Here is a 19,473-nt window from a genome sequence, read left to right on the forward strand (position 1 = left end):
CATATTTTATACAGCATCGTTTTGCAACCCTGGCAATTTTTAAGATGTGTCCACGCCGCTTAACTCGAGAATTCTGGGAGTTGTAATAGTCCACACATAAAGCGGCCAAATTTGAGCCACACAGGCTTCTCTTTGCTGGCATCTAGTGGCTGGTTGCAGTTTTACAGCACAGATTTGCCAGCTCCGGATAGCAGATGCCATATTCACAGTAAGCAGATTCTGTGACCTCTGCGTCCTCCATGGATGGTTAAGATTCTTGCAGGCAGAAAAATCGCTTTAGTAACCAGGATTTTCTCTTTAAGGCGAGAATAAATTGCCTGGATTCCATTGTAACATCCACGGCCCCCTCCCCCTTCCCAAAGATGATCAATACTAGTTTCAACGGAAGCATCTCACCATCTGCTTGGTAACTTGCCTGAAACTTGGGAACGTACGTACATTTTGGGATGGGGGAGCCAAGAGACATGCACAGTTGTATCTCTAGCTAAGAGATGGAGGGCAACATGCTTGCACACTCCAAGGAAAAAGCTAGAAAAGCGATCCATGGTTTGAAACACTGAAACAGGCTTCGAGCCAATCATCCAGGTTCTTCTGCTTTTTTAAAAGACGATTAAATCTTCTTGGGGTCAAATACAGGTAGCCCTTCCCTTGCACCACAATTGGGGTCAGAATTTCCCTTGCTAATACCAATAGCAATAGCAGTTAGACTTATATAGCATTTCATAGTGCTTTTACAGCCCTCTCTAAGTGGTTTACAGAGTCAGCATCTTGCCCCCAACAATCTGGGTCCTCATTTTACCTATCTCGAAAGGATGGAAGGCTAAATCAACCTCGAGCCCGTCAGGATCAAACTGCTGTTTGGGCTTGGAGTGCGGCAGTGGCCTAGAAATGGAGCTCTCACCTCACAATCGGGAGGCTGTGAGTTCAATCCTAGGTAGAGGCCAGATATTTCTCACTCTGGGCACAATGAGAATATATCTCCTGAATATCTCCGCATTGGCGACAGGAAGAGCATCCGGCCAGTAAACACTCAGCTCCATTTAGCTGCCCACACTCCGCTCCGCAAGGGATTATGGGGTCATTAAAAGAAGATGATTAATGGCTTGTTTGGGCTTTAATGGATGTGAACATGAGTGTGTTTTTTAACCTGGGTTTAAGATAAAGTATTGTGGGAATCCAACCCAGCCAATTTTGTTTCATATCAAGATGGTAACATTGGTAAGGTAAAGGTAAAGTTTTCCCTTGCACATATGTGCCAGTCGTTCCCGACTCTAGGGGGCGGTGCTCATCTCCGTTTCAAAGCCGAAGAGCCAGCACTGTCCGAAGACGTTTCCGTGGTCATGTGGCTGGCATAACTAAACTCCAAAGATGCATGGAACACTCTTACCTTCCCGCCAAAGGTGGTCCCTATTTTTTTACTTGCATTTTTTATGTGCTTTCGAACTGCTAGGTTGGCAGAAGCTGGGACAAGTAATGGGAGCTCACTCCGTTACATGGCGCTAGGGATTCGAACAGCTGAACTGTCGACCTTTTGATCGACAAGCTCAGTGTCTTAGCCACTGAGCCACCTGTAAACTTGGAAAGATGTTGACTTATGGCCCCCAGATAGCAGTTCCCAACTCTTTTGGCACTAGGGATGAGTTTCATGGGAGACAATTTTTCTGAAGACCCGGAGAAAGGAGGAACCATGCAATCTAGATCTTGTGCATGTGCAGTTTTGCTTGTCCATCACATACCTCCAGCTATGCAGCCTGGTTCCTAGGAAGCCACAGCTACATAGGCCAGGGATTGGGGGGCCCTGCTCCCAGAAACCCTCACTTTGCTAACCATTGGAGCTGAGATTCCTGGGAATTGTAGCCCAGCAAGGAAGAATACCCCTAGCTTCTGCAAGGTGAACAGCCAGGTGGCATCATTTCTTTCCGTCTTCCATCAGCTGCATCCTGGCTTTATGATAGTTTGTTCATATAGTGGATTAGTGGTGTACTAAAGCAACAAAGTGGAGGGATGAAGCTAGTTGGCTGCCGAATATACATTTCCTGGGCTATTGATATTTAATCCGCAAGCTGGATAATTTTGTTGTTTAAGAGGATTGTACTCTGGGTCAGCCTGTTGGTTTTCACATCCTTATTTGCAAAACACATCACGCCACCATTTATTGTTTGTTTGTGTGTTTGTTAACAGCCTAACTGACAATACATTCTCTGCCCGGAGCCAGAGGCAGCAAACAAAACACAATATACACACAAACACAAAATGAGCCCAACATGCTAAATGAGTTCAAGAGCCTCAAAATAAAGCAAGCAGACAGCAATGCCCAAAGTCTAAAGAGTATTAAAATTGCTTTTTGCCTCAATGGGAGATAGGCAGGAAACCAACTATACAATTCCCAGCAACCCATCTGCAGAGGTGGGTTTCAGCAAATTTTGACCAGTTCTGGAGAACCGGTAGTGGAAATTTTGAGTAGTTCGGAGAACCAGTAGTAAAAATTCTGACTGGCCCCGCCCGCTTCTATTCTCTGCCTCCCGAGTCTCAGCTGATCGGGAGGAAATGGGGATTTCGCAGTATTCTTCCCCTGGAATGGGGAGGGAATGGGGATTTTGCAGTAACCTTCCCCTGCCATGCCCACCAAGTCATGCCCACCAAGCCACACCCACAGAACCGGTAGTAAAAAGTTTTGAATCCCACCACTGCCCATCTGAAGCCTTCTTAATCTTGATCTTGAATGCCGAAAATCAAATTTCTTCCTTTATTTAGAAAGTTTATCTGACTGACTGCCCATATGACCTTGAGCAGCTAACAATCAACCTTTATAAACATATTCGAAAAATTAAGCAAACACCCTGCACAGAATTAGAACCATCAACTCAGCCAACGTGCCATAATAATCTCATACCAAAATACACGCACACTGGGTTCAATTTCCCACCAGTCCCAATGCCTGGAAAACAGTCAGGTCTTCACAGCCTTCCAGAAGGTTAAAAGTTTGTTTTTTTTCCCCTCATTAAAACATTTTTGATTCTTGGAGATTGCCTGGACAAGTCCAGTGGTGGGCTGCTGGGGGTTCGCAGAGGTTCGGGAGAACCCCTAGCTAAGATTCTGTGCAGTTCGGAGAACCCCCAAATCCCACTCCTGGCTGGCCCCACCCACCCCACCCCGCCCCTCCCAGTAGTCCCCACGCGGCCTGTGCAGGTAAGTGCAGGGCACGCACGGAGGCTGTGGAGGGTGAAAAACGGGCCTACCGGAAGTTCGGGAAGGGCCTCCGGAGCCTGGGGAGGCCGTTTTCACCCTCCCGAAGGCTCGAGAAAAGACTCTGGAACCCAAGGAGGGCACAAATGCCCCTCCCCGCTGTGGTGCAGGAGGCTGACTAGGCCACGCCCACCATGGCCACGCCCATCCAGCAACCAGGCAGAGAACCCCTTGCTAAAATTTTTGAAGCCCACCTCTGGACAAGTCCCTGCAGTTTTCCTAGCAAGACCTTCCAGAAGTGGTTTGCCATTGCCTCCTTCCTAGGGCTGAGAGCAGGGGTGGAATCCAGCAGGTTCTGACAGGTTCTGGAGAACCGGTAGTGGAAATTTTGACTAGTTCAGAGAACTGGCAAATGCCACCTCTGGCTGGTCCCAGAGTGGAGTGGGAATGGAGATTTTGCAGTATCCTTCCCCTGCCACGCCCACCAAGCCACACCACGCCCACCAAGCCACGCCCACAGAACCAGTAGTAAAAAAAAAATTGGATTTCACCACTGGCTGAGAGAAGGTGATTGGCCCAAGGTCACCCAGCTGGCTTTGCGGCTAAAGCGGGACTAGAACTCACAGTCTCCCAGTTTGTCTGCTCATGCCTTAACCACTATACCAAACTGGGTCTTACCAGAAATATTATATCTCCTTTTTTAAAAAAAAAAAAAAGTCTTTCTCGCTAGCCACCCTCAAAATGCACAGGCCTCAACTAGCAATGGCACTCAGGAGAAGGAATCTTAAGGTTCAAACGGATGCCTAACAGAGCAACTTTGAAATAAAGATGGAACCAGTTTGGAAGCCAACAAAATTGGAAAGTCCTGCTGCATTGTGTGATCCTCTCATTTTGCTATCCTGTGCCACCAGCTGAACTTTCTGGATCCATGCCAAAGAGAAATGCAGATATAATTTACTGCAGTCACCCATTACACACAGTTCTGGCTTAGCAAATCCCAAAAAACCTTTTGGCATAGCAGGGTATGAGAAAAGAGGAAAAATAATAAAGATGTTTACATTTTATGTACTGTATGTATTTATATATGTATTCATTTATTTATTTATTATTTGTATCATGCCTTTATTATTTTTTACCAACAATGCAGGAAATAATTAGGAAACACCGATGTTCCGAAAATTCAAAGAAGCCTGGGTTGTAACTTGTCACCCACACCATTGCCAGCCCTGCAGAAGTTGAATGCCAAAGTTATAACTACAAAAACTATTTTTATTAAAGGGTTAAGGAACAGAATCTTGTAATTCTGGAGGCTGCGAGTTCAATCCTAGGTAGAGGCAGATATTTCTCTCTCTCTGGGCATAAAGAGCCTTGGTGGTGCAGCGGACTAAAGTGCTGTTAAGTAGCACTTAACTGCCAGCTGCCTGCAATTACTGCAAGTTCAAATCTCACCAGGCTCAAGGTTGACTCAGCCTTCCATCCTTCCGAGGTAGATAAAATGAGGACCCGGATTGTGGGGGCAATAAGCTGACTTTGTATAAAAAAGAACACCGCTTGGGGCGGCCCAAAAGCCCTACTAAGCAGGTATATACAAAAGTATGAAGGCTGTTGCTTAACGCATTGTAAGCCGCCCTGAGTCTCCGGAGAAGGGCGGCATATAAATCGAACCAATAAATAAATAAATAAATGAGAATATATCTTCCAAACAAAACTCCGCATTGGCGTCAGGAAAGGCATCGGGCCAGTAAACCTCATTCAGTTGCTCCATTCAGTTGCCCAGACTCCACCATGCAAAGGGTTATGGGGTCGTTAAAAGAAGATGGAATTCTACCTTGCGCAATGAGTACCAGGAGAAAGATGAATACTGGGACAAGGGTTTTTTTTGCTTCAGAAGGCGTCGAGTACCAAATTCGACGAGTTTTGAAGCAGGCAAATACCGAGGTATGACTGTACATGAATCTGGGATGGTGCAACCATCCTAAATATATACAGGCTGCAATTTTGATCATACGACCTGGGAATGCTATGATGGTTGTAAGTGCGAGGATCAGTTGCAAGTCACTTTTTTTCAATGCCACTGTTAACTTTGAAGAGTCGCTAAAGGAACGGTTGTAAGTCAAGGACTACCTGTGCTGGGACCAGAATCTTGGTTGCTTTTTTATTTTTTTAGTTGGAAGAGTATAGAATAGAATAGAATAACAGAGTTGGAAGGGACCTTGAAGGTTTTCTAGTCCAACCCCCTGCTTAGGCAGGAAACCCTACACCACTTCAGACAAACGGTTATCCAACATCTTCTTAAAAACTTCCAGTGTTGGAGCATTTGCAACTTCTGGAGGCAAGCAGATCCACTGGTTAATTGTTCTAACTGTCAGGAAATTTCTCCTTGCTTCTCTCCTTGATTAGTTTCCACCCGTTGCTTCTTGTTCTGCCTTCAGGTGCTTTGGAGAACAGCTTGACTCCCTCTTCTTTGTGGCAGCCCCTGAGATATTGGAAGACTGCTATCATGTCTCCCGGGTCCTTCTTTTCATCAAACTGTGGGGGCACCTACTATCTGGAACGAGCTCCCCCCAGAGATACGGAGGATCCCGGATCTGCGCACCTTCCGCCGCGCCTTAAAGACCTTACTATTTCACCAGGCCGGCCTGGCCTAATTTTCCCCCTCTTTTATAAAAGATTTTTAAAATTTTAAATATCTTTTAGTATTTATATACTCAATTTTAAATTGGTTTTAAAAGTTTGGGGTTTTAAATTTGTCGGGGCCAAAATTATTTAATTTGATTTTATTCTATTTTTTAAATTTTGTATTGTATGTGTTTTTATTGTTTGGCTGTGCACCGCCCTGAGTCCTTCGGGAGTAGGGCGGTATAGAAATCTAATAAATAATAATAATAATAATAATAAAAAACTAGACATACCCAGTTCCTGCAACTGTTCTTCATATGTTTTAGCCTCCAGTCCCCTAATAATCTTTGTTGCTCTTCTCTGCACTCTTTCTAGAGTCTCCACATCTTTTTTACATCGTGGCAAGTGTGGGCAGGATTTTTAAATATTGTGCCTCACTTAGAAGGAAGAGGGTGCCAGGCTGCACCAATGGGCAAAAAATCCATCGGAAAACCAGGAAGAGGGGAGATCAGCCCAGATCCCATTGGAAGACCCATTAGAAAATGTTCCATTCTACGATCTGAAGAGAAACCAGAGTATTGAAGAGAAACCAGAGTATTGAAGAGAAATCAGAGTATTGAAGAGAAACCAGAGTATTGAAGAGAAACCAGAGTATTGAAGAGAAATCAGAGTATTGAAGAGAAACCAGAGTATTGAAGAGAAATCAGAGTATTGAAGAGAAACCAGAGTATTAAAGAGAAACCAGAGTATTGAAGAGAAACCAGAGTATTAAAGAGAAACCAGAGTATTGAAGAGAAACCAGAGTATTAAAGAGAAACCAGAGTATTGAAGAGAAATCAGAGTATTGAAGAGAAACCAGAGTATTGAAGAGAAACCAGAGTATTGAAGAGAAACCAGAGTATTAAAGAGGAACCAGAGTATTGAAGAGAAACCAGAGTATTAAAGAGAAACCAGAGTATTAAAGAGAAATCAGAGTATTGAAGAGAAACCAGAGTATTGAAGAGAAATCAGAGTATTGAAGAGAAACCAGAGTATTGAAGAGAAATCAGAGTATTGAAGAGAAACCAGAGTATTAAAGAGAAACCAGAGTATTAAAGAGAAACCAGAGTATTAAAGAGGAACCAGAGTATTGAAGAGAAACCAGAGTATTGAAGAGAAACCAGAGTATTGAAGAGAAATCAGAGTATTGAAGAGAAATCAGAGTATTGAAGAGAAACCAGAGTATTGAAGAGAAACCAGAGTATTGAAGAGAAACCAGAGTATTAAAGAGAAACCAGAGTATTGAAGAGAAACCAGAGTATTGAAGAGAAACCAGAGTATTGAAGAGAAACCAGAGTATTGAAGAGAAACCAGAGTATTAAAGAGGAACCAGAGTATTGAAGAGAAACCAGAGTATTAAAGAGAAACCAGAGTATTGAAGAGAAACCAGAGTATTAAAGAGAAACCAGAGTATTGAAGAGAAACCAGAGTATTGAAGAGAAATCAGAGTATTAAAGAGAAACCAGAGTATTGAAGAGAAACCAGAGTATTAAAGAGAAATCAGAGTATTGAAGAGAAATCAGAGTATTGAAGAGAAACCAGAGTATTAAAGAGAAACCAGAGTATTAAAGAGAAATCAGAGTATTAAAGAGAAATCAGAGTATTGAAGAGAAACCAGAGTATTAAAGAGAAATCAGAGTATTAAAGAGAAACCAGAGTATTAAAGAGAAATCAGAGTATTAAAGAGAAACCAGAGTATTAAAGAGAAACCAGAGTATTAAAGAGAAACCAGAGTATTGAAGAGGAACCAGAGTATTGAAGAGGAACCAGAGTAGAAACCAGAGGAAAAACAAGATTAAACCTTGCAGTCACTTCTACTTGCTAGCGATTGAAGTCGTTTTGCCTTGGCCCCCGCAGACATGAATTCAAAGGAGGCAATGCTTTTGATGGGAGGCTGTTAGGAAAAGGCACCTTTCCCCCCACCCACCCCTTCAACATAACAGCCGCCTCCCCCTTCCCCTCTTTTGCTACTCTGCATTAGTTTTTGCTAAATTGACATCTTTGATCAAAGAACAGACATTATCTAACTTTACTGCTGACTGGAAATCCCCTTATAGACTTTTTGCATGAAACAAGGGGAAAAAATGAACTTTTGATACATGGTTTTGATGACGATGAAAAAAAACCGGATTACAGAAAAAAAAAACAAAAGTCATCCTGAAAGTAGAGCATATTTATATACTGTATAGTTTGTATATACACGGTATTGTATTGTATATTCTATCCCATTCCAGGGGTCTCCAATCGTGGCAACTTTAAGCCTGGCGGACTTCAACTCCCAGGCTTAAAGTTGCCAAGGTTGGAGACCCCTGTTCTATTCTATTCTATTCTATTCTATTCTATTCTATTCTATTCTATTCTATTCTATTCTATTCTATTCTATTCTATTCTATTCTATTCTACTCTACTCTACTCTACTCTACTCTACTCTATTCCATTCCATTCCATCCCATCCCATCCCATCCCATCCCATCCCATCCCATATTCTATTCTATTCTATTCTATTCTATTCTATTCTATTCTATTCTATTCTATTCTATTCTACTCTACTCTACTCTACTCTACTCTACTCTACTCTATTCTATTCTATTCTATTCCATTCCATTCCATCCCATCCCATCCCATCCCATCCCATCCCATCCCATCCCATCCCATATTCTATTCTATTCTATTCTATTCTATTCTATTCTATTCTACTCTACTCTACTCTACTCTACTCTACTCTACTCTATTCTATTCTATTCCATTCCATTCCATCCCATCCCATCCCATCCCATCCCATCCCATCCCATATTCTATTCTATTCTATTCTATTCTATTCTATTCTATCCCATCCCATCCCATCCCATCCCATCCCATCCCATCCCATCCCACCCCATCCCATCCCATCCCATCCCATATTCTATTCTATTCTATTCTGTCCCATCCCGTCCCGTCCCGTCCCGTCCCGTCCCGTCCCGTCCCGTCCCATATTCTATTCTATTCTATGCTATGCTATGCTATGCTATGCTATGCTATGCTATGCTATGCTATGCTATGCTATGCTATGCTATGCTATGCTATGCTATGCTATGCTATGCTATGCTATGTTACGCTACGCTACGCTACGCTACGCTACGCTACGCTATCCTATCCTATCCTATCCTATCCTATCCTATCCTATCCTATCCTACACTTATAATTACTTGTAAAGAAAATCGGAAACGACTTCTTTCCATTTTCTCCCCTTTCTTTTGTCTTTTTGGGCTTTGCTCTTCTCTTCTCTTCTTTCTTTGCTCTTAAGTCTTAGTTTCTGACCTTTTTAAAACCTTTTTTTTTCCTTATTAAAACCTTAATAGTGTCATATGGCGGGAAGGGAGGGGGGGAAGGCAAACTCAAAAAAGCCAGCCCAGGGCTCTCTCCGGCTGGCCACCTCCAGCCCCGGAGATCGGCGGCTGATCTATCGACCTCCCACCCACCCCCGCCCACTCCCACCCCCACCCCCACCTCCACCTCCACCTCCACCCCTTCTTTGACTTGCTCAAACGAGCAAAATCCGGCCGGGGGCTCTTCCCGCTTGGTCCAATTTCAAGTCCCCGATGACCCAGACGGCTTCGGCCGCGGTAAAACCGGGCAGAGGGGGGCGGCGCCTTTCCCCTTTCCCCGTGGCGGAATCCCTGCATCGCCGCCTGGGTGGGTGGGGGGGGGGGAGAAGGGGGAAGGAACGTCTGAAAGGGGCTCTCCCCTCTTTCTTCCCCCCCCCCTCCACATACACACACATACACCGTCTCCTCCATCAGACCCGGGGGCAGCATCGCCGGCTCCGCATCTCCGGCCGCGCTCTTGCCCCCCCACCCCCCCCCCCCCCCCACACACACACACACACACACCCTCCCCACGCGCGCGCTCCGCCTCCCGGTTCCCCTCCTGCCTCCTCCTGGGCGTTCCGGGGCTGCAGGCAGAGCGGGCGGGGCCAGGCAGGCGAAGCGGGCGGGGAGGCAGGGAAGCAGGGAGGGGCCGGCCAGAGGCTGCAGCCGCAGCAGCGGGGAAGGCGATCGGCGGCGGCGGCGGCGGCAGAGGCGGCGGCGGCGGCGGGGCCAGCTCCTCCTGTCACAGCCCAGCTGGAAGCAACAGCAGCAGCAGCAGCAGAGCTCCAGGCTCTAGCGCAGCCCAGCCTTAGCCCAGCCCCGCCGGGAGCCGACTCCATTTGCTGCAGCTTCTTGGCTGGCCCGCTTAAGGAGGCGGCCGCCCGAGGGATCGAGCGATCCAGGGGATCGAGGGGATCGAGCGATCCAGGGGATCGAGGGGATCGAGCGATCCAGGGGATCGAGGGGATCGAGGGGATCGAGCGATCCAGGGGATCGAGGGGATCGAGCGATCGCGCGCCCCACCCCCCCTTCCCAAGGGACCAAGCCCCGAGCGAGAGCGAGAGCGGACCGGGGGCATTAAAGGCATGGCTGGCTCGACGGGATGCGCCTCGGCTGGCTGGTGGGCTGCTGCTGCGGCGCGAGGGCTCCTCCTGGCGCCCCTGCTCTTGCTGCTGGGCTCTTTCCCCGGACCCGGAGGCGCAGCTGCGGCTGCCAACACCCAGGTGAGCCCCCCCCCCTCCCCCGGGGGCGGAGGTGGGGCGGAGGAGGTAGGAGGGCTCCTTGGGACCGCAGCGCGGCGCGTGGGGTGGGTGGGTGGGGGGGTGGGTAGGTGAGGAAGAATGATCGGTGCGCAAAGGTGGGGCTGGGAGAAGGAGAAGGGGCTGCCCAAGGTCACGGCGGACCGGGCGAGAGATCTATCTGCCCGGAGACCCTTCCCCAATTCTCGGTTCCTTCCAAGAGAAGGGCGAGAATGGAAGCGCTTGCCGGGAAATCCCAAGAGGGGAGGGGGGGAAATGGTGGGAGAGAGAGAGAGAGAGAGAATGAGAGAGAGAGAGAAAGAGAGAGAATGAGAGAGAGAGAGAAAGAGAGAGAATGAGAGAGAGAGACAGAGAGAAGAGAGAGGGAGGGAGAAAGAAAGAGAGAGAATGAGAGAGAGAGAGAATGAGAGAGAGGGGGGGAGAAAGAAAGAGAGAGAATGAGAGAGAGAGACAGAGAGAAGAGAGAGGGAGGGAGAAAGAAAGAGAGAGAATGAGAGAGAGAGAGAGAGAGAGAAGAGAGAGGGAGGGAGAAAGAAAGAGAGAGAATGAGAGAGAGAGACAGAGAGAAGAGAGAGGGAGGGAGAAAGAAAGAGAGAGAATGAGAGAGGGGGGTGGAAACGCACGTCTGCCTTCCACACCCCGCTGCCCTGGGTGGGACTCACTCCACCTTCTATCATCCCCAGCTGTCGAATCCGGGAGGGCGCCCGGTTGGGGAAAGGCCACCCCTAGAAGACCCTGGCCTGGCAAGGTTGGACCCTCCTGGCCGTGGGAAACGATTGCCTGAATCGTTGCCTTTTGACTTGCCTTGCCCAGCGGCACCCAAACCTTCAGGAAAAGCCCGCATTCGCTTTGTGTGATTTTCCTGCCCGTGGGTGAAGGAGATCCACTCTACCCATCCAACCAGATGTTTCAAAGTGGGGAAGTGATCTGGCACTGGTTGGTGCCCTGTCCTCATTCAAATCACTTCCTTCCCTCCCCCTCACCCACCCAAGCCATTGCAAGACTGGGTGGCCCTGATTAACGTTTCGGAGCCAATGGCCACTCTTTCATTTCATAAGCTGGTGGTGGCAGGTTTCCAAGTCACATCCGCTGGAGGCTTATTGCTACAAATGAGCCCCTTGGACTTACTGTTGGCTGGGTAGGCAGTTGCGAGGAAGCCCACAGTCTTTTGCAAATTCACAGTACCTACTTTTGCTTGACCTGAAAATTCTTGAATATACCAAACATCACTGCTGTTTGATGAGCTCTTTGCATTAATGTGATCACCAAGGAAAAGAGCCGAAAAGTGGCTAATGGAGGAAAATGGCCATTGTAGACCATTCTAACTTCCCAGAGGCTTCCCAGAGCAGGGGGTTGGACTAGAAGACCTCCATGGTCCCTTCCAACTATTCTATTCTATTCTATTCTACTCTACTCTACTCTACTCTACTCTACTCTACTCTACTCTACTCTACTCTACTCTATTCTATTCTATTCTATTCTATTCTATTCTATTCTCTGCTGACTGATGCAAAGCACAGGGATCATATGAGCATCTTCACGTAGGGCATAAATGCGGGAAGCCAAGATTGGCCAAGATATTTTAACACGGAGAATCATATTTGACCACCTTACTCTATCTCTGTCTGGGACTGGCCCTTTGCAAAAACGGATGTACTCGGCAAAGATGGCCAGAGACCCATAGCTTCCGCAGGCCTTTGTAGAGAGGGAAGGAGACGCTGTCCTACTTGTAGGGGACAAATAGCCAGCAGATGGGTTTGAAGTAAGACTAGATGACCTCGAGCCACAGGATTGGTCTCAACTGTCCAACGGTCTAGTGGGTACTCTGCCCGATGTACCCAAATCCTGCCAAAATGTGCTCACCGCCTGCCACCCCTCATTGGGGAACAACCCAGAAAATCCTGGCTAGATGTTCTCAGGGAGGTAAATGGGTTCGTATTGGGTCTCCTGTAGTTTGTTCCTTCCGTGGCCTTATCAGCATTTGAACATACTGAAGCAGAATCCATTTGGAATCGTCAGTTAAACGTATCTCATTTTAGCCCTTCTACTCCAAAATCTGGAGACGGTCGTATACTTACACATATTACAGTTTTAATAAGAGGCAGTGGGCATCAGCGGTTTTCATCACAAATATTCCAGACTGCATGTGACATTGGTCGTAGTGCAGCCCCTTCTCTCCTCTTCCCCAAGTCCTGTGTGATAGGGCCAGCCAATCCTACCACCACCACCCTAGCCAGGGTCATTAAAAGGCCTCATTCAGAAATGTGGGGGGGGGGGCTTCAAGCAAGAATGATGGGAGCTGCCCGTCTTTCAAGGCTACCTCTCTTTAGAAATAGGATTCTTCTGGCCCCATGATATGAAGGCATCGTTCTCTCCCCATCAAAGGATATGATCAGATTCTGCACCGAAGGGTTAACTCCTTGGTTTTGTACGTTTGAATTTTATCGATGGGGAGAGGGGTTTTTTTTCCCCCTCCTCTTTAGTGAGGAAGGGGGCTTTGCTCTCTTGCAAAACTGTGTTGGCATCCTAGGGGATCTGGGGGAAACCTGGCTGTGGGGTGGAATTTCTCCTGCAAATTCCCTAGATGGGACGGTAGAAAATCTGGGTTGAACAATAATGGAGTAGCAAACATGTTTCTTGAGCTAGGCGTAAGTGAGCCTTCCCCTCCCACTTCTTACGGCTCAGTGTTCTGGAACTAAATGCCGCTTCCTTTGTGGTTGGCAACACCTGCACAGTTCCTTTCAGCCGCACAAGAAGGCAGGTTGTCAGGACATTCAGAGGATAGGAAAAGCCACGAGGTTAGGAAGCTTCTCAGTCTAGCCAGCCTATTGCACCTGGACTTGTTCTCGGGTATCCAAAATGATGTGGTCCACTCCCAGGAGGCTGGTACCACTGGAGAACTGAACGGTTGGCAGGAAGGCAAGGAGACAGGAAGAAAAGAAGGAAGGGGGAGGGAGGGAGGAAGGGAGGGAGGTAGAAAAGGAAGAAAGGAAAGGGGAAGGAAATGAAGGAAGGAAGGAAGGAAGGAAGAAGGAAGGAAGGGGGAAGGGAAGGGAGGGAGAAAAGGAAGAAAAGGAAGGAAGGAAGGAAAGAAGGGGGAAGGGAAGGGAGGGAGGTGGGAGGGAGCGAAGAAAGGAAGGGAGGGAGGGAGGAAAAGAGGAATGGAGGAAAAAGGAAGGGAGGGAGGCAGGAAAGGAAGAAAAGAAAGGGAGGGAGGGAGGGAGGAAGGAAAGGAAGAAAAAGAAGGGGAGAGGGAGGGAAAGGGAAGGGAGGAAGGAAGGAAGAAGGAAGGAAGGAAGGAAGGAAGGAAGGAAGGAAGGAAGGAAGGAAGGAAGGAAGGGAAGAAAGGCAGTTTATGGGAAATGGCTGAAATACTCAGTGAAGAGGTTTGATGGATGGCCAGAAAATGCCTGTCTAGGGAGAAGTAGGCTGGAAGAGGGCATAGCTGAACAGAATCCTAAAGAAGAACATTTAATGGTAGCGCATTCTGCCTCTTCATCAGTGGTTCCAGAGGATGGGGGGGGAACCCTAAGACTAGGTTTATACACCACGATTAGCCCTAAGATGGTTTGCTTCCTTTTGGTGTACTACTGCATGTCACAGGAACTCCATCTTTGCTGTTTGAAAGGTATGCTTTCTGGGTTTCTGGGTTTCTGGGTTTCGTGGTCTGTGTGAACCCAGGCAGTTGCAGCTTGGTGAATGAAACTGTGCTTTGGGGGGAAGCTTAGCTGACCACGATGCGTGCACCCTGTTTAGTGAAAGGGCCGCGTTTTGTGTGCATGGCTGGCTGAGAATGCAAGCACAGTGTCCAAAGACCACGCAATTCTTGTCATTCAGCCACATAATTCTTGTCATCTTTTTATTGGGTAGATCTCCAAGAGATTCCAACCCAACCCAACCTTTTCCTCTTTGTAGGAGACAGAGTCAACCGAGGTGGCTCCTACACCCACAAATGCCACCCTTACATGTCCCTGCTTGACTTTTACTAGTGTTTAGGATGCCTGTGACTTCACCTTCGTTTCCCTTAGGACAGTGTTTCTCAACCTTGGAAGCTTGAAGATGGGTGGACTTCAACTCCCAGAATCCCCCAGCCAGCGCTGCTGGCTGGGGGATTCTGGGAGTTGAAGTCCACCCATCTTCAAGCTTCCAAGGTTGAGAAACACTGCCTTAGGAGGTTACAAACAACAGCTGAACCCTCATGCCCCTTCAATCCCTAAAAAAGAACGATAAAAGGCCCCCCAAATAAATGCCTGGATAGCTCAACAGACTAAAAGCCTGTTATTAACATTCAGCTGTCTGCAATTATTGCAAGTTCGAATCTCCCCAGGCTCAAGGTTGACTCAGCCTTCCATCCTTTCTAAGGTAGGTAAATTGAGGACCCAGTTTGTGGGGGCAATAAGCTGACTTTGTATAAAATATACAAAAGTATAAAGGCTATTGCTTAACGCATTGTAAGCCACCCTGAGTCTCCGGAGAAGGGCGGCATATAAATCTAAAAAAATTAAAAAAAAATGCGATCACATGATTTTTACCTTCATGATTGGAATATAGCTTGAAGAACTTTTAACAGGCCGGGAGGAGAGGCCATTTCTAGCGCAGCAGCAACGGGGTGAGTCTAGATGACCTTTAAAAGTCTCTGGGGGGAACTTTGAAGCATTTTCTAGTTGAAGATGCTAACATTCCCCCTTATCTGGCTTAACAGAGTGGGGCAGGGGAATGTCTCTTCATTCTTATCCAAAAGGGGCCAGGCAGAGTCCTGCTACGTAGAAGTTTTCGAAGGGAGTGTCCACCTTGTGGTCACTTCACCCCCCAGCCTTCATCCCAGGCCATTTTCCATCCCAGCTTCCCCTAGCTTCCAACTGAAAGGGAAGGGGAGCTCCCTTAAAGACGATAAACCTTGGGAAAGGTTGGGAAAATTCTCCCACCGCCAAAAAGGGACGTCAAGCAAGGACCGTCGTTCCCCCCCCCCGCTCCTTCTGTGTGCCAAGGGACCAGCGACCTCCCTCGCCTTCCGCTCACCCCTTTCCAATTCTTCAGCCCCCCTCCCACCCACCCACCCACCCCCCTGAGGCCTATCTGTTTTCCTTTGATCTCACCCCCTGGCACGCCTGCCCTGCTGCTGGGTTGGCCAGAAGCCCAAGCTTCGCCATCTTGCCTGGTCATCTTGGAGCAGCAGCACCTGGCCTACCATCGGTCGGAGAAGGGAAGAGAGAGGGATGGGAGAGCGAGAGAAAACAGCTCCCAAAGTGGCACGTGGAGGGGCATGGAGAGAGGGGTGAAGGATGAGAGAAGCCTTTTCAGAGGCTTTTTAATTCCTTTTGAAAGCTTCCTCTTCCTCCCACCTGCCCACCCACCCCTCAACCAACCCCCTTTGGAAGAGTGCACTTTGCCCTGTTGTAAAAGGCAAAGCCTTTGTAGTACAGTGGTCTAAGGCACCCTGTTATTAAGCTGGTTATTAAGACCAGATGCCTGCAATTACTGCAGGTTCAAATCTCGCCAAGGCTCAAGGTTGACTCAGCCTTCCATCCTTTCTACGGTGGGTAAATTGAGGACCCAGTTTGTGGGGGCAATAAGCTGACTTTGTATAAATATACAAAAGGATGAAGGCTATTGCTTAGCGCATTGTAAGCCGCCCTGAGTCTCCAGAGAAGGGCGGCATATAAATCAAATTAAAAAAAAAAAAAAAAAGCAAGGTTGGGAGAAAGGTTGATCCTTCCTCCCTTTTCCAGCTCAGCTCACCAAATCCCAGGTTGGGAAGGAGGGGTGGGGGAAAGAAACAGAAGCAGGGATTAAAGCTCATTTATTAATCCTGTCTCCATTAACTACTTCCTACCTAAAGCCAAAAGGGACGCTCGGTGGCTAAGAAGCTGAGCTTGTCGATCAGAAAGGTCGGCAGTTCGGCGGTTCGAATCCCTAGCGCCGCGTGACGGGGCGAGCTCCCGTTATTTGTCCCAGCTCCTGCCAACCTAGCAGTTCGAAAGCACGTTAAAAAAAATGCAAGTAGAAAAATAGGGACCACCTTTGGTGGGAAGGTAACAGCATTCCGTGCGCCTTTGGTGTTTAGTGATGCCGGCCACATGACCACGGAAACGTCTTCGGACAGCACTGGCTCTTCGGCTTTGAAACAGAGATGAGCACCGCCCCTTAAAGTCAGGAACGAATAGCACATATGTGCGAGGGGAACCTTTACCTTTAGCCAAGGCCAACTTCCACCTTCCTGCCATTCCCTGGGTGATTTTCAGAAGACAGTCAGGCAGACCCTCAATTGGAAATCCACTCCACTCCACTCTTTTCTCTTCTCTTTCTCTTTCCCTTTCTCTTCCTCCCTCCCTTCCCCAACCCTGCATTTGATGTAGAGTCCAGTGGTCAGCTTTCCATCAAACGGCAGCAGCTGCTTAATCACTTAAAGCATTGGCTTAGCCATGAGATCCACTTAATCCAGGCCTGATTTCTCCTTTGCCCCTCCATTGTTAAAAAATAAAAAAAAAATAAAAACCTCCATTAGGTGGACCCCACCCTCTGTTCTCCTCCATCCTGCCCCTCCCCAGGAAAAAAAAATAGCCGGTTAGACTATTCTCTTGGAGCCTGGATGCAGCCCACCGATTCTCCCTTGTAATGCTTCCCCCCTCTCTTTTAAGGATGAGAAGCCGGGGAGGGATTTCCTGATTTTTAAACTAAATTGTCGCTTTCCAGAAAAGAGAAATGAATGTACTGGGTGGAATTCAGCTCAAAGGTGGGAGTGGCAGGGCAGGGAAAGAGAAATCGGCAAGCTACATCACTGCTTCTTTCTGGGTCATCAAAATCCCCTTTCCGTGTGGACCGACCGACCTCAAGCTTCTTCTCAATTCATTCTCAGAGCATCCATCCTTAAAAACAAAGCACCCCCCCCAGCCCCTCATCCCCACCCCTGCATCTTCAAAGACTCTGCAATTCAGCCCACAGCCAGGATCTCTTTTACTGCATCCAAGTATTTTAATCCGAAGCTTTTTCTGATTTGGCTAGCTAGCTGGTGAGGCTGTGTGAATGGATGCTTGGGAGGTCCTTGTCAGGAACGGTCAAACTGGCACTCCTCACTAGCATTGAGGATGTTACCTAGTCAGGGTAATGAAACATCTGCAAGAAAACAAGCAAGCTCAGAAGGCACCAAGGAGCCCTCATTGTCAACCCAGAGTTACAAATGTTCTCCTTTATTGGAATGGAACTGCTTGTTTCTTGCAAGATGCAGTTATGGAAGCAGCTTGGATGCCCAAGCTCAGAATCCTGTAAGAAGGTGGAGCAGATAGAACTGAGAAGACAAGGACCCCACGGGCTTGTGCTAACCCTGGATTTTGCACAACCCACGAGACTAGGCTAAATTAGGTTTCGATCGTCTGCCATAGCTTAGAATGCTACGTGCCTGGGAATCGCATGTTGTGGGAATGCATGCAGCCCCTTGCGTTTTGCCAAACTCAGGCACTGGATCAAAGGTCCAACCAAATCCACCCAAAATTGGCCTCCTTCTGAGAGGTAGTTCCCAACATCAGTATTGAGATGCTGCAAGCAGCTGTTGCTGGAGGGGCGAATAAGAGGAGGGGGGAGCCTTGCGGAAGAAGGTGCAGAAAAGAGGAAGAGGAAGGAAGGGGAGGGGAGGAAGAAAGAAGAAGGAGAGGAGGTGGAGAAGGAAGGGCCAGGCAAGTGGGGGTGGACCCTGTGAAGAGAAACAGCAGAGGGAAGGGGCTGGTGATGCAGTATTAATTTCCATCTGGGAGCTGGTCTCCATGGCAACAGAGAAGATCTGGCAACTCCATTGGGAGCGGTTACCACAGCAACAACATCCTGGTGGTTACTGGAGGAGGAGAAGCCAGAAAGAAAGACGGTGCAAACAAAGATGGGAGGGGTGGGAAAAGAGGCAGCCAGGAGCGAGGTGGAAAAAAATAATAAGATAAAATAAAATAAAAGAGGGGAAGGGTGGAATTTGCTGAAGTGGAAGAGCCTTGCGTGACTGATGATGCCCTTTGGATGTCACCTTGGCTGTGGTCCTATCGCAGCCACGATGCATGACCAGCGCTTCCGCTTCGCACTTTGGCCAGATGTGTTGACTAATCTTTCTTTCCCCCCCCCCAACTCTTTTTGTGCTTTCAGGGGATGGGAGCAGCCCTTGGGCCCACCTTGGGGACGCCCCAAGTGGCCACGTTTTGTGGAAAACTGGTCCTCCATCTCAACGTTCAGACAGGCCACTGGGAGCCTGATGCCATCGGTACTCGGACTTGCTTTCATAACACTGAGGAGATCAGGAGCTACTGCCAGGAGGTAGACACACGGCATGTGTACACACAAACACACACAGAGAGCGTCATAAACATGTACATCTCCATCTTCCTCCCATCCTTCCAAAGCTCATTTAATCTAGTCCTCAAGTACAGGCAGTTCTTGACAATTCAGTTCAAAATTTCCGCTGCTAAGCAAAGGTAGTTGTTAAGTGAGTTTTGTCCCATTTTTACAACCTTCCTGGGCCCAATTGTTAAGTAATCACATGCGGTTGTTAAGTTGGCATCATGGTGGTTCAGCGAATCTGCCTTTCTCCCCCAACCCCACCCCCCGATTGACTTTGCTTGTTGGAAGTCAGCAGGGAAGGTCGCAAATGATGATCCCATGACCCCCCCCCAGGATACTGCAACTGTCATAAGTACACGCCAGTTGCCAAGCATCTGGAATTTTGATCACGTGACCTTAGGGTTGCTGCAATGATCGTAAGTGTCATCATTCCAGAAAAAAACCCAACTCCAAGTAAAACTCTGAAGCAAGCATTTTCTCAAAGCTCCATTTATGAGAGTAGGTAAACTGAGACATCTGGGAAAACCCGATTCTGAGAGATCCAGCTTTTCCCTCAGTAAATCAAAACCCCCCAAATCATCCACTCATTCCTCAGTCAATCACATGCGCCAATCAACCGCCCTCCCATCTCGTGACAGCACTTCAACCACTCCTTCTCCAGATGCAGGATTGGAATAATGCTATTATGTCTACAGGCAACCCCTCTCCTA

General features: G+C 47.8%; 1 protein-coding gene across 2 annotated transcripts in view; it reads left to right on the forward strand.

Moving 5' to 3' along the window:
• The first annotated feature begins 9,783 nt into the window (after nt 1-9,783).
• The window catches only part of APLP1 (amyloid beta precursor like protein 1), a 49,820-nt gene continuing 40,130 nt past the window's right edge, over nt 9,784-19,473 (forward strand). The window contains exons 1-2 of one of the 2 annotated variants that reach the window (XM_060693992.2): nt 9,784-10,414; nt 18,572-18,739. In XM_060693992.2, coding sequence (XP_060549975.2) covers nt 10,277-10,414; nt 18,572-18,739 — 306 coding nt within the window. In that variant the 5' untranslated portion in view covers nt 9,784-10,276. The remainder of the gene's footprint in view (nt 10,415-18,571; nt 18,740-19,473) is intronic. The other variant, XM_060693993.2, reaches the window with a different exon arrangement.

This window comes from Pantherophis guttatus, chromosome 10 (assembly GCF_059756535.1).
Source record: "Pantherophis guttatus breed Tessera chromosome 10, ASM5975653v1, whole genome shotgun sequence".
NCBI lineage: Eukaryota > Metazoa > Chordata > Lepidosauria > Squamata > Colubridae > Pantherophis > Pantherophis guttatus.